A 13,061-nucleotide genomic window follows, 5' to 3' on the forward strand; every position below is an offset into this window, starting at 1 on the left:
TACCGGCAAACATTTTTGTTGATCTTGTGGAACTGGAGGATTTATCTGCTGAGGGAATTGTCTGTAATCTGTTATCTGCATTAGAGGGTATAAAGTTTACTGAGGACTTTCTCTCCAAAACCCTCATTGAAATTACGTGTGATGGTGCGTCTGTCATGCTGGGATGCAAGAGTGGAGTAGCAACACGGCTCCAGGCCCTCTTCCCTAATTTAACTGTTTGGCACTGTTCGGCACACAGGCTTGAGCTTGCAGTAGGCGGTGGTAAAAGTGATGGGATCTATCAATCATTTAAAAATACTAAAGGACAAGCTATTTGCGCTTTATAGCATATCCAACAAAAAAATTATGGAGCTGAGGGAGTGCACAGAGTGTTTAGACTTTCAGCTGTGCAAMATCGGYAGGATCTTGGACACTAGATGGGTGGCATCCAGTTTTAGAACTGGAGAGTCTGTGTGGAACAATTACCCGGCTCTTCATAAGCATTTCACCACAGCAGCTGAGGATGCTTCCCACGACGGCGTGACCCATCAGAGCTGTAGTGGCCTGGCCATGCGCATTTCCTTGCATGCATTTGTTAACAATCTATGCCTTATATGTGATGCACTTCCAGAACTATCAGAATTGTCACTCAAGCTCCAAAAGAGAGACTGCACAATTATTACTGCACACAAGGCAGTCACCAGGGAAGCGAGGGTGTTCAGGGCAATGGCAGAGCAGCCAGCCTGACACGACACACACAACTCAGCCAGAGAGGGATTCAGGAGAACTCTGTCCAATGCGTCAAACTGAATGGTGGAAGACCCAGTGCCTCTCTGCATACCTCCACCATATCAGGGCTACTMTTTCTGAACCTTGTTGGCCCACCCCTGACCAAATTCAACCCAGTCCCCTATATGAGGTCATGGATTGCTAAAGGACACAAATGTGTCACAGACACCAGGAGCAAAACAAGAAATAGGGAGGAGAATACGCACAAGGAAATGGCTGTGTTGTGGGAGGTTTTGGAAAACTAAGGTAGGAACATCTTTTTCCTTTACGAACTTGTTCTGTACTGTGAAGTTAATCTGAATATGTGCTTCATATTATCACATAGGCAGGAGGCCTATTTATTATAATATATGTTCTGCTGTAGCTTACATTTATTTATTTGATTTGAAGTATATTCTGATATCAAATCAAATGATTGTGATATGTTTGTTCTACTGCTACATTGATGTCTTGAAAAGTATATGAAATTCGAGTCTTGCAAGCCCCACAGCTGGGTATGTGTGCATATGCATATGGCGGGTGTTCTGCAGTGACGCCTAAATATTATGCTGGACATTCTGCCCTACCAAGCAAAAGAGCAGTAACTGTGCATTTGTTCAAAAAAATGTGTTTACATTTTTTATACATGCTTTATCATGTGGACAAAAATCCTGACTCCATTGTGTTGTGTTATGGAGAAAATGGGGGGGGTCATGTTTGCAGTAACTGCAAAAAGTTACAGTGAAACCAAGGAAAAAGGCAGTAACTGCCATCACACACACGTTAGTTACTGCCTTTTACCTTGGTTTCACTGAGCTTTGGGCTGCAGTGTCTATGGTTGACCATGGTATCATTTATTATTCCTCGCGGATACAAGTATCGAACTATATGACACTGACAGCTACATACAAACAAATATATCAACACAAGTTGGTGTTAAAWAAATTGTAATGGAAACGTATTCCAGTGGGTGTACCAGGCAAGAAGGTAACTGCCGTCTAGGGTCAAAGGTCATATTAGAGGTCAGGGTAAATATAAATGAAAAATAACCTCACAGTAAGACAACATCTCCAATGGTCTGTTACAATTGTGACCTGTTTCAGGAAACTAGGCGTATGTCGCCGGTCACTACTTCACAGGAGAGCTGTTTGAACAACTTTTTTAAAATATCAAAATGCATTCTTTGGCAGAAATGCCTTCTCGAACATGTGAWCTTTCATGTGCCTTAACAAACGTGTATGCCCTCTGTAAATACAAATAAAATGGTTAAATTACAAGCCTAGTTGGTTTAGCCACAGAAAAAGTCAGCAACCTTYCCGCTAGCCATGATTGGTTGAGATAATGAGTGGGCTGGATATGCCGAGAGATGAGTTTGGATTGGTTTGCCATACAGCACGCTTCTGTCTATTTAAGCTGGTCAGTATGTGTAGGTAATCCTGCTTAACGCAGCTTTAAAAATGTTTTTATCGCGTAKTAAACTGCATATATGTTGCTCTACATTTCCTGGAGCACCGAGTTTTGAAATCAGTGTAATTGAGTATGATAGCTAAGGTAATGGAGAAAACACCTGTCTCCGGATTACATCTTCAAACTAAGGGCAACCATGRCATCCGTGACAGGAGAAGCTTCCATCCATGATGTATATGGGTAAGATGGTCTAGCTAGCTACATTTTCAGATATTACACGTTTCTAATTTTGACAGAAAGTGGTTTAATTTCAAGTTAAAGTGTACTGTTAGCTAGCTAACGTTAGCTTTCTGGCTCGCTAGCTAACGTTACGTGTATGATCTTATTATTYGTATCTCAGAAACATTTGCTTGGCTAGTWATAACCTAATGTTAGCTAGCTAACATTGAACCTTGTTGGTTAGCTACCTGCAGATTCATGCAGGCTAGTAACGTCATTAGGTGGGATTACGGTTAATTGTTTACCTAGCTAGCTACATGTCTTAACAAAAGACTAGAGTATGTGGGGATAGTATATGTTTGAGACCAACGTGACCGTGGCTGTGTGAGAAGTGCGCCAGTATCTCACATAACTAGAATGAGATTCACTTTCTATGATCTTTCTATGATCTCTCTCCCTCTCTGCTCCGATAGACATGAGCCTGAACACTCATCTCTCAAGTGTTGCACTTAATCATTTATTTAGACTATGCTGTAGGCCACCAAAATATTTAATCAAYTTCCAAATATTGAGAGATAGGCTTTTGGCACGAGTGCATCGGCCATCACCAGTGAGTGAGCTGCCCATCATTGGGTGAATCAGTGAAACTGGAAAGCATTTTTAGGACTATAATTCCTCCTCATATTGTAGCCTACAATATGTGTCTCCACACACCTAGGCCTAGGCTATTGATGGATTCAAGACAAGGTCGTTTTTATTGATCTCTGATTCTCAGTTTGTCAGTGTCAAAGAAGCCTGSAATTTTGATCATTTGTGTGGTATTAACAAAGATTCCAGTCATGAAAAATTTCGTAGAATTGCATGAAATGCGTTTATAAAAGGCCAACATTTTATGCAACTAAAAATGTACCCCCATGTGTGCAACTTCTGTAAGTGCCTCTACTCTRCTGCTCTATGCCACTACTCAAATGATATGAATGCAATGCTTTAATATACAGGATTTTTTTTTCATGCATTCCGGTAACTCAGAACTCCCCAGGACACCCCCCTCTCGTGCTCACTGTTTGTTCCTGCACTTCCCGGTTTACAAATTAAGCACTGAGCATGACTCGCTAGCTACTTGATGCTTTTGCGGTTATCTAAAGAAACACCTGGGAATGTGTTTATCATTAAACTTTCAGTAAGTTTTTCTTGTTGCTTAAAGCTGTGCATATAGTGGATGTTTAATTAAGCACCACATTCAGACAGACATCACTACATAACAGAAGCTGCTGCCACCGAGTGAACGCTGTGTTGTGTGTTGCACTTCATAGAGTCCGTGCAGAAACTTTGACAGCCATATTTATTATTATTATTTCTACCCAGGAGATGAAAAATAACGAAAGCCAAAAGGAATCCTAATCCCACTCATTGACGGAGCAAAACTAAATGACAGACAGGAAAACATTTGACGTGTATTCAGAGTCAGATGGACGTAAAGTGGGTTGCTATGTACAGGTGTGACCACATGACCTCTCACCTCCTGCGTGTGCCCCTTCTCCTTCTGGTTTTGGTGGCGTTCGTGGGTCAGCTTGTCGGACGTCTTCCTGCGGGTTTCCAGCTCTTCGTTCAGCCTCTCAGTCACATCCTCCACCTCATCCTCTAGCTTCCTCTTCTCCTAATGGGCAAACAAGAGGAAGGAGGGATGAGAGGAGAGATACAGTGAGTTCCAAAAGTATTGGGACAGTGACAATTTGTTGGTTGTTTTGGCTCTGTACTCCAGCACTTTTGGATTTGAAATTCCTACTTTTGGTCCCTTAAAATGGCGGAACTATTTACAAAAASTGCTGTAATTTCTAAACGGTTCATCTGATATGAAAGGAAAGCTGACCGTTTGCACTTTAACCTCAGTCATTGTATAATTTAAAATCCAAAGTGCTGAAGTACAGAGCGCCCCCCCCCCCCTAAATAAGTGTGTCACTATACTTTTGGAGCTCGCTGTAAATACACAAGGTATGGGAGGGAAGAGAAAGAGATGAGGGGAAGAGATAGAAACTGGAGAAATGGGGGTCATAAAGGAGAGAAGAGGCAAGTAGACAAGCGATTGGAGCGAAGAGCTAACTAGACAAAGGATTGGCGGGAAAAGAGATGGGGGAAGATAAGAAAACTGGAGATTTGGCTTGATATGGAGGTGAAAGGAGAGGAAAGGGAGGGACGGGAGAAAAGACAGTGCTCTTACCTCCTCTAGTCTCTCAATGTTGGCACGGTAACAGGGTACACAGGACCTCAGCTCACTGTTCTCCTCATCCAGCTGYTGCAGCCTACGATAGAAAACAGCACAGTTTGATAACATACACCAATGATATAGCCACAGTGCAGTACACATTGACAACCCCTATTCAAAATCAAATCATATTGTATTCGTCACATGCTTAGTAAACAACAGGTGTGGACTAACAATGAAATGCTTACTTATGGGTACTTCCCAACAATGCAGAGAAAGAAAATAGTGAAATAATAGAAAAGTAAAACATGTAATAATAAAAGTAATAACAGATACACAATGAGTAATGATAACATGGCTATGTACAAGGGGTACGAGTACAGAGTTTATGTGCAGGGGTACATGGTAATTGAGGTAGATATGTACACATTAAGGATGCACGATATATCGGTAAGCATATCAGAATCGGACGATAATAGCTCAAAAATGCCAACATCGGCATCGGCCCGATGTCGTCTAGTTTAACGCAGATGTGCAAAACCAATGTCAAAGCTGACGTGCATACAGTTGAAGTCAGAAGTTTACATACACCTAGGTGTTAGTTTACATACACTCATTTTTCAACCACTCCACACATTTCTTGTTAACAAACTACAGTTTTGGCAAGTCGGTTAGGAGATCTACTTTGTGCATGCCAAAAGCAATTTTTTGTTTATAGACAGATAATTTCACTTATAATTCACTGTATCACAATTCCAGTGGGTCAGAAGTTTACATACACTAAGTTGACTGTGCCTTTAAAAAGCTTGGAAAATTCCAGAAAATGATGTCTTGGCTTTAGAAGCTTCTGATAGAGTAATTGACATCATTTGAGTCAATTGGAGATGTACCTGTGGATGTATTTCAAGGCCTACCTTCAAACGCTGTGCCTCTTTGCTTGAAATCATGTGAAATTCAAAAGAAATCAGCCAAGACCTCAGAAAAATAATTATAGCACTCCACAGGTCTGGTTCAACCTTGGGAGAAATTTCCAAACGCCTGGAGGTCCCACGTTCATCTGTAACAAACAATGTACGCAAGTATAAACACCATGGGACCACGCAGCCGTCATACTGCTCAGGAGGAGACGAGTTCTGTCTCCTAGAGATAACGTATTTTGGTGCAAAAAGTGCAAATCAATCCAGAACAACAGCAAAGGACCTTGTGAAGATGCTGGAGGAAACAGGTACAAAGTTATCTATATCCACAGTAAAACGAGTTCTATATTGACACCTGAAAGGCCGCGCAGCAAGGAAGAAGCCACTGCTCCAAAACCGCCATACAAGCCAAACTACAGTTTGCAACTGCACATGGGACAAAGATCGTACTTTTTTGAGAAATGTCCTCTGGTCTGGTCCTCCTCTCCACCCTCTCCGAGCTGGGCATCTCCGGCGCGGCCCACGGCTTGGATTGCGTCCTACTGAACAGGTCGCTCCTACCAGGTGGCGTGGCGAGAATCTGTCTCCGCACCACGTGCTCTCACCACTGGTGTCCCCCAGGGCTCTGTTCTAGGCCCTCTCCTATTTCGCATACACAAGTCACTTGGCCTCTGTCATATCCTCACATGGTCTCTCCTCTATTGCTATGCAGACGCACACACTTAATCTTCTCCTTTCCCCCCTCTGATAACAGGTGTGAATGCATCTCTGCATGTCTGGCAGACATATCAGTGTGGATGACGGATCACCACCTCAAGCTGAACCTCGGCAAGACGGAGCTGCTCTTCCTCCCGGGAAGGACTGCCCGTTCCATGATCTCGCCATCACGGTTTGACAATCCATTGTGTCCTCCTCCCCAGAGTGCTTAAGAACGCTTGGCGATGATTGGAACAACACCCTGTCGTTCTCACTAACATCAGGCGGTGACCCGTTCCTGTGTTCATGCCTCCACAACATTCGCAGAAGTAACGACCCTGCCTCACGCCAGAAGCCGGCGCAGGTGCCTAAATCCAGCACTTGTCATCTCCCGTCTGGATTTACTGGGCAACTCGCTGTTTTTGCTGGGCTCCCTGCCCTGTTGCCATTAAACCCTTACAAGACTGCATCCCAGAACGCCGCAGCCCGTCTGTGTCAAGCTTCCCCCAAGGTTCTCCTCACGTCACCGCCGCTCCTCCGCTCTCTCCACTGCTTCCCAGTTAAGTCGCATCCGCTAAGAAGACATGGTTGCTTTGCCTACGGAGCTGTGAGGGGAACGGCAACCTCCGTACCTTCAGGTCTCTGTCAGGCCCTACACCCAACAAGGGCACTGCGTTCATCCACCTCTGTCATGCTCGTCGCCTCCCTACCTCTGAGGAAGTACAGTTCCGCTCGACCCAGTCAAAACTGTTCGCTGCTCTGGCACCCCATGGTGGAACAAATCCCTCACGACGCAGGTCAGCGGAGTCATCACCACCTCCGGAGACACTAAACCCCACCCTTTAAGGAATACCTAGGATGGATAATAAGGTTTAAAATCTTCTAACCACCCCCTTAAAAGCGTTAGTGACACTATTGTACAAGTGGTTGTTTCCACTGGATATCATAAGGTGATGCACCATTTGTTAAGTCGCATCTTGGATGAGGCGTCCTGCAAAATGACTTAAAGAATGTAAATGTCTGATGAAACAAAAATAGAACTGTTAAGCCATTGGCCACAGTTATGTTTGGAGGAAAAGGGGGAGGCTTGCAGCCGAAGACAACCATCCCACCGTGAAGTACGGGGTGGCAGCATCATGTTTATGGGTGCTTTGCTGCAGGAGGGACTGGTGGACTTCACAAAAATAGATGGCATCATGAGGGAGGAACATTATGTGGTATATTGAAGCAACATCTCAAGACATCAGTCAGGAAGTTAAAGCTTGGTTGCAATGGGTCTTCCAAATGGACAATGACCCACATACTTCCAAAGTTGTGGAAAATGGCTTAAGGCCAACAAAGTCAAGGTATTGGAGTGGCCATCACAAAGCCCTGACCTCAATCCTATAGAAATTTGTGGGTAGAACTGAAAAAGCGTGTGCGGAGCAAGGAGGCCTCCAAACCTGGCTCAGTTACTCCAGCTCTGTCAGGAGGATGGGAAAAAATTCACCCAACTTATTGTGGGAAGCTTGTGGAGGCTACAAACGTTTGACCCAAGATAAACAATTTAAAGGCAATGCTACAAATACTAATTGAGTGTACGTAAACTTCTGACCCACTGGGAATATGATGAAGAAATAAAAGCTGAAATAATCCTTCTCTACTATTATTCTGACATTTCACATTCTTTAAAATAAAAGTGGTGATCCTAACTGACCTAAGACAGGGAGATTTTACTATGATTAAATGTCAGGAATTATGAAAAACTGAGTTTAAATGTATTTGGCTAGGGTGTATGTAACCTTCCGACTTCAAATGTATAATAACGTACACCACAGTTCAAAAGCTTGGGGTCACTTAGAAATGCCTAAAACAAAAAAAACATTTTTTGTCCATTAAAATAACATCAATTGATCAGAAATACAGTGTAGACATTGGTTAATGTTGTAATGAATATTGCAGCTGGAAACGGCAGATTTTAAATGGAATCTCTATATAGGTGTACAGAGGCCCATTATCAGCAACTATCACTCCTGTGTTCCAATGGTGCGTTGTGTTAGCTAATCCAAGTTTATAATTTTAGAAAACCCTTTTGCAATTATGTTAGCACAGCTAAAAACTGTTGTCCTGATTAAAGAAGCAATACAACTGGCCTTCTTTAGACTAGTTGAGTATCTGGAGCATCAGCATTTGTGGGCTCGATTACAGGCTCAAAATGGCCAGAAACAAAGAACTTTCTTCTGAAACTCGTCAGTCTATTCTTGTTCTGAGAAATTAAGGCTATTCCATGCGATAAATTTCCAAGAAACTTAAGATCACAACGCTGTGTACTACTCCCTTCACAGAACAGCGCAAACTGGCCCTAACCAGAATAGAAATACTGAGCAAGAGGACAAGTACATTAGAGTGTCTAGTTTGAGAAACTACAAGTCCTCAACTGGCAGCTTCATTAAATAGTACCCACAAAACACCAGTCTCAACAGTGAAGAGGCGACTCTGGGATGCTGGCCTTCTAGGTAGAGTTGCAAAGAAAAAGCCMTATCTCAGAGTGGCCAATAACAATTAAATATTAAGATGGGCAAAAGAACACAGACACTGGAAAGAGGAACTCTGCCTAGAAGGCCAGCAACGTTTGTGCTGCTATTATTTCCAGAGGGGAGAAAGTGAAATCTTTCAATACCACAAACCGAATTATTAATTTGAAAGTGCATACTACTTAGAACAAAAGAAGAAGAAAACGAAGCACACACTTCCAACAACTAAACAAGTTCAAGGCGAGTAGTCATTTGAAAGAGTAAGAAAATTTCAGCGAGACAACTCAAAGCGAAATCCTTTAACGCCAATATAATGGAATCCATTGCCCTTGACAATCAACCGTTCTCTGTCGTGGATGATGTTGGCTTTCGCCGACTGGTCGAGCACCTCAAGCCCCGGTACGCACTACCAAGTAGGCACTATTTTTCAGAAGTTGAACTACCGGAGTTACACAGTATTGTTGAAATGCACATCCATGAGCTTCTTGCTATGGGCGTCACTGCTATTAGCTTCACGAATGACATTTGGACCAGCGATGTCAGCCCCATGAGCATGCTGMGTCTGACAGCACAGTGGGTCGACGAGGATTTTGTACTGAGGAAAGCCGTATTGCATGCTCAAGAATGTGCTGGTTTCTCATTCCGCTGCCATTTCAATGRCATTTGAGAACATGTTTAAAACTTGGAAACATGAACACACTCCTAGCTCCATTCGAACAACTGACTCGAGAAATAAACTTATCAACTGCGTCTGCAGCAGATGTGATACCCTCTGTCATGGCATTGAAACGCCTACTCAACAAAACTGCCGACAGACCGTGGGGTTAAAACTTGCAAAAGTACTCTACTAGAGGCTGTGAACAAGCGATTCGGTGGCATTCTCTCTGAGCCTCTTTACTGTGTCGCCACCATGCTCGATGCTAGGTACAAGGACCGCTACTTTGATGCAGACAAAACACAGGGTTTACGTGAAATGTTACAGACATAGCTGGACAAGATGGAAACGGACACAGTGCGTACCGACGAAGAGGACCCACGACAGAAGAGGCCACGGACAGACAGAGCTGAAACTTCACTGCTTGACATGTATAATGAAATCCTGTTTGAGAATGAAACGACTGAATAAATGAACAACAAAACAGCACAGCAAGGAACTGAAAGAAATATACTTGGATGATGTTCTACTGGTAATGGGAACATATGTAAATGCCAACAAAATAACTTTTTGGTCAGTGTGTGTTTGTGTTTCAACTATTTAACTGTACTAGAAAGCTTAAAAGGCCGCAAAAAATGTAAATATCGGTTATCGGTATCGGGTTTTTTGGCAAGGAAAATATCGGATATCGGTAGCGGCCAAAAATGTCATATCGGTGCATCCCTAGTACATATAGCTAGGAATAAAGCAAAATTGAGTTAACAATAGCGTATGTGGTGAGTCAAAGTTAGTGCAAAAAGGGTCAATGCAGATAGTTAAATAATTAACCAAATATCTACTCGGACTAACTATGGCATGGGGGTAGAAGCTGTTCAGGGTCCTGTTGGTTCCAGATTTGGTGCATCAGACTTGCCATGTGGCAGCAGAGAGAACAGTCTATGACTTGGGTGACTGACAATTTGTAGGGTCTTCCTCTGACACCGCCTGGTATAGAGGTCCTGGATGGCAGGGAGCTCGGCCCCAGTGATGTACTGGGCCGTAAACACTACGCTCTGTAGCACCTTGCGGTCAGATGCAAAGCAGTTGCCATTTTTTTTTATACCTTTATTTAACCAGGTAGGCAAGTTGAGAACAAGTTCTCATTTACAATTGCGACCTGGCCAAGATAAAGCAAAAGCAGTTCGACACATACAACAACACAGAGTTACACATGGAGTAAAACAAACATACAGTCAATAATACAGTAGACCTCTCATCGGCAGACCTCGATAGCCTTGGATTCTTCAAATGATTGCCATCGGCCTGGTTCACCAACTATTCTCTGTTATAGAGTTCAGTGTGTCAAAATCGTGTAGGGCAATGTTGGTCCGGAGCCTCTGGCAGTCTATGGGGGTAGACCACACAGAGGTGTTTCCCATATTCTTGGGACCTGTGATAACAGTATCCATCTCTGTATGCAAAGATGGATACAACTGATGTGCGATCCCCCAGTTGCGTCCCGAGCGAGAGCTAGGGAACCGCATCGACAGGAAGAGAGGTCCCTGAGTGGGGCACCCTCTACGGACAAGACAGAGCTAGAAACATGACTCGACAACTCGCATTTCGATGATTGATAAATATAAATGCAATTCTGATGTCCCCCTCTGGTTTTTTCTTTTGGTTGTACTATGAGAATGAAACGACTGAATAAATGAAACTGCTCTAAAACCAAACAGCAATCCTCCAGACGAGCCTTCATGCGACGATAAAACTGAACAACGTCTATTCACCCTTTGTTCGCGATGATGTGCTCTTCCCTCACATGTAACTCGGGAACATGCTTCATTAAATACATATGTAATGCCAAAAATAACTTTTTGGTAAGGTTGTGGAATGTATTGTATATTCACTAACTAATTTACCACTGTTACTGATCAAGTTACTTAAATAGTCAAGCCGCAAAAAATGTATTGTTATCGGTATCACTGAATCGCGGGTTTTTGGCAGGAATGCTCCCTCGGTATGATCACCGCGTTAGCGCCGCGCCAAATATGTCGATATCGGGTGCATCCCTAGTTACATATAGCTGGAATAAGCAAATTGAGTTAACGTAATAAAGCGTAATGTGGTGAGTCAAGTTAGTGCCATCCACTACCAGCATCACTGACGTTCTGAAGGGTCAGACGTGTTTGAGCTCATGAGTAGTTAAAAAATCTAAATTAAACAAATATCTTAACTCGGACTTGTGGACAAACCTATGGCACATGAATAGGGGAGAAGGCTGTTCAGCTAGGTAATCTGGTTAGACTGTAGGTACCTACGCTTTTCGCGTCTCTTTATTCACCCAGACGATTCTAGGTAGCCAATCAAACTCAAGACTTGCCCACATGTGACCGCAGGAAAGAACATATCGAGTCTCTATACTTGGGTGATCCTTCGCAATCCTAGCACAAGTTAAATCTAGAATTGGCTTCTCTATTTTGGCAACAAAGCATACCACTTTTGTATGGGTCTTTTCACCCTCTGTCATGTGTACAGCAAACATCCCTCGTAAAACTGACGCATTCCTCACACGACTCCTCGACTTCGTGCGGATTGGTATTTACAAAATAGCCTCCAATACCCTACACTCATAAGTTGGATGCAGTCTATCACAGTGTTCCTTTTGTCACAAGCCGCCATGCATATGTGATACTGAGGTCCTGGATGGCAGGCGAGCTCGCACCACTGCGGACCGGCCGCGCTATGTGTACGAGCTTCTGCTACGTTGGCTGGCCGCTCGTGACTAACATCATCTACAACGCTCTGTCGCTCACGTTTGCGGTCCAGGGCCAAAATGAATGCACCCAATGGCTTCCAGGTCATTAAAGCACTTTTGACCAAACTCTTGCTTTATGTTGTTATATCATCTATATGTCCTAACCACCGCGTAGTATCTGCGAGCAAGTGAGAGACTCGATTTTCTCATCTATCAACAATTGCCGAACCATGATGACCAGCGATGTCGACAACAAGCAGTTCGACCAACATGTAGCACGCGCTCCAGCAGGTTACTAATACATACCTACACCCTGGTCACCAAAAAAAACAGAGGTTACCAAAACATGGAGTAAAACAACAATACAGTCAATATACAGTCGGCAATAAGTCTATATATAATGTGAGCAAAAAAGGCCATGGTGGCGAAGTAAATACAATATAGCAAGTAAATAAACACTGGAATGGTAGATTCTGGCAGTGGAGAATGTGGAAAGTAGAATAGAAATAATGGGGTGCAAAGGAAAAGACCATATTAAATAAATAACTAAATACAGTGGAGAGGGTAGTTGTTTTGTTTGGGGCTAATTAATAGATCGGCCCAAAGCCAATTCCTCATTTGGCCGCCTCTCCTTACAGTTCTCTGCTGCCAATGGATGGAACGAACTCAAAAATCTCTGAAACTGGAAACACTTTTCTCCTCATTTAGCTTTAAGTACCAGCTGTCAGAGCAGCTCACAGATTACTGCACCTGTACATAGCCCATCTATAATTTAGCCAAACAACTACCTCCTTCTCCTACTGTATTTATTTATTTATTTATTTATTTGGTCTTTGCACCATTATTTCTATTCTACTTTCCACATTCTTCCACTGCAAATCTACCATTCCAGTGTTTTACTTGCTATATTGTATTTACTTTCGCCACCATGGCCTTTTTTTGCTCACATTATATATAGACTTATTTC

General features: G+C 43.1%; 1 protein-coding gene across 2 annotated transcripts in view; it reads right to left on the reverse strand.

The window, feature by feature from the left end:
- The window catches only part of LOC111976264 (rab11 family-interacting protein 3-like), a 107,479-nt gene that overhangs the window by 11,592 nt on the left and 82,826 nt on the right, over positions 1–13,061 (reverse strand). For both annotated transcript variants that reach the window (XM_024005042.2, XM_024005041.2), the window contains 2 exons: positions 4,592–4,673; positions 3,893–4,030 (listed from right to left, as the gene is read on the reverse strand). In XM_024005042.2, the coding sequence (XP_023860810.1) occupies positions 3,893–4,030; positions 4,592–4,673 (220 nt within the window). The remainder of the gene's footprint in view (positions 1–3,892; positions 4,031–4,591; positions 4,674–13,061) is intronic.

This window comes from Salvelinus sp. IW2-2015, linkage group LG17 (genome assembly GCF_002910315.2).
Source record: "Salvelinus sp. IW2-2015 linkage group LG17, ASM291031v2, whole genome shotgun sequence".
Taxonomy (NCBI): Eukaryota; Metazoa; Chordata; class Actinopteri; order Salmoniformes; family Salmonidae; genus Salvelinus; species Salvelinus sp. IW2-2015.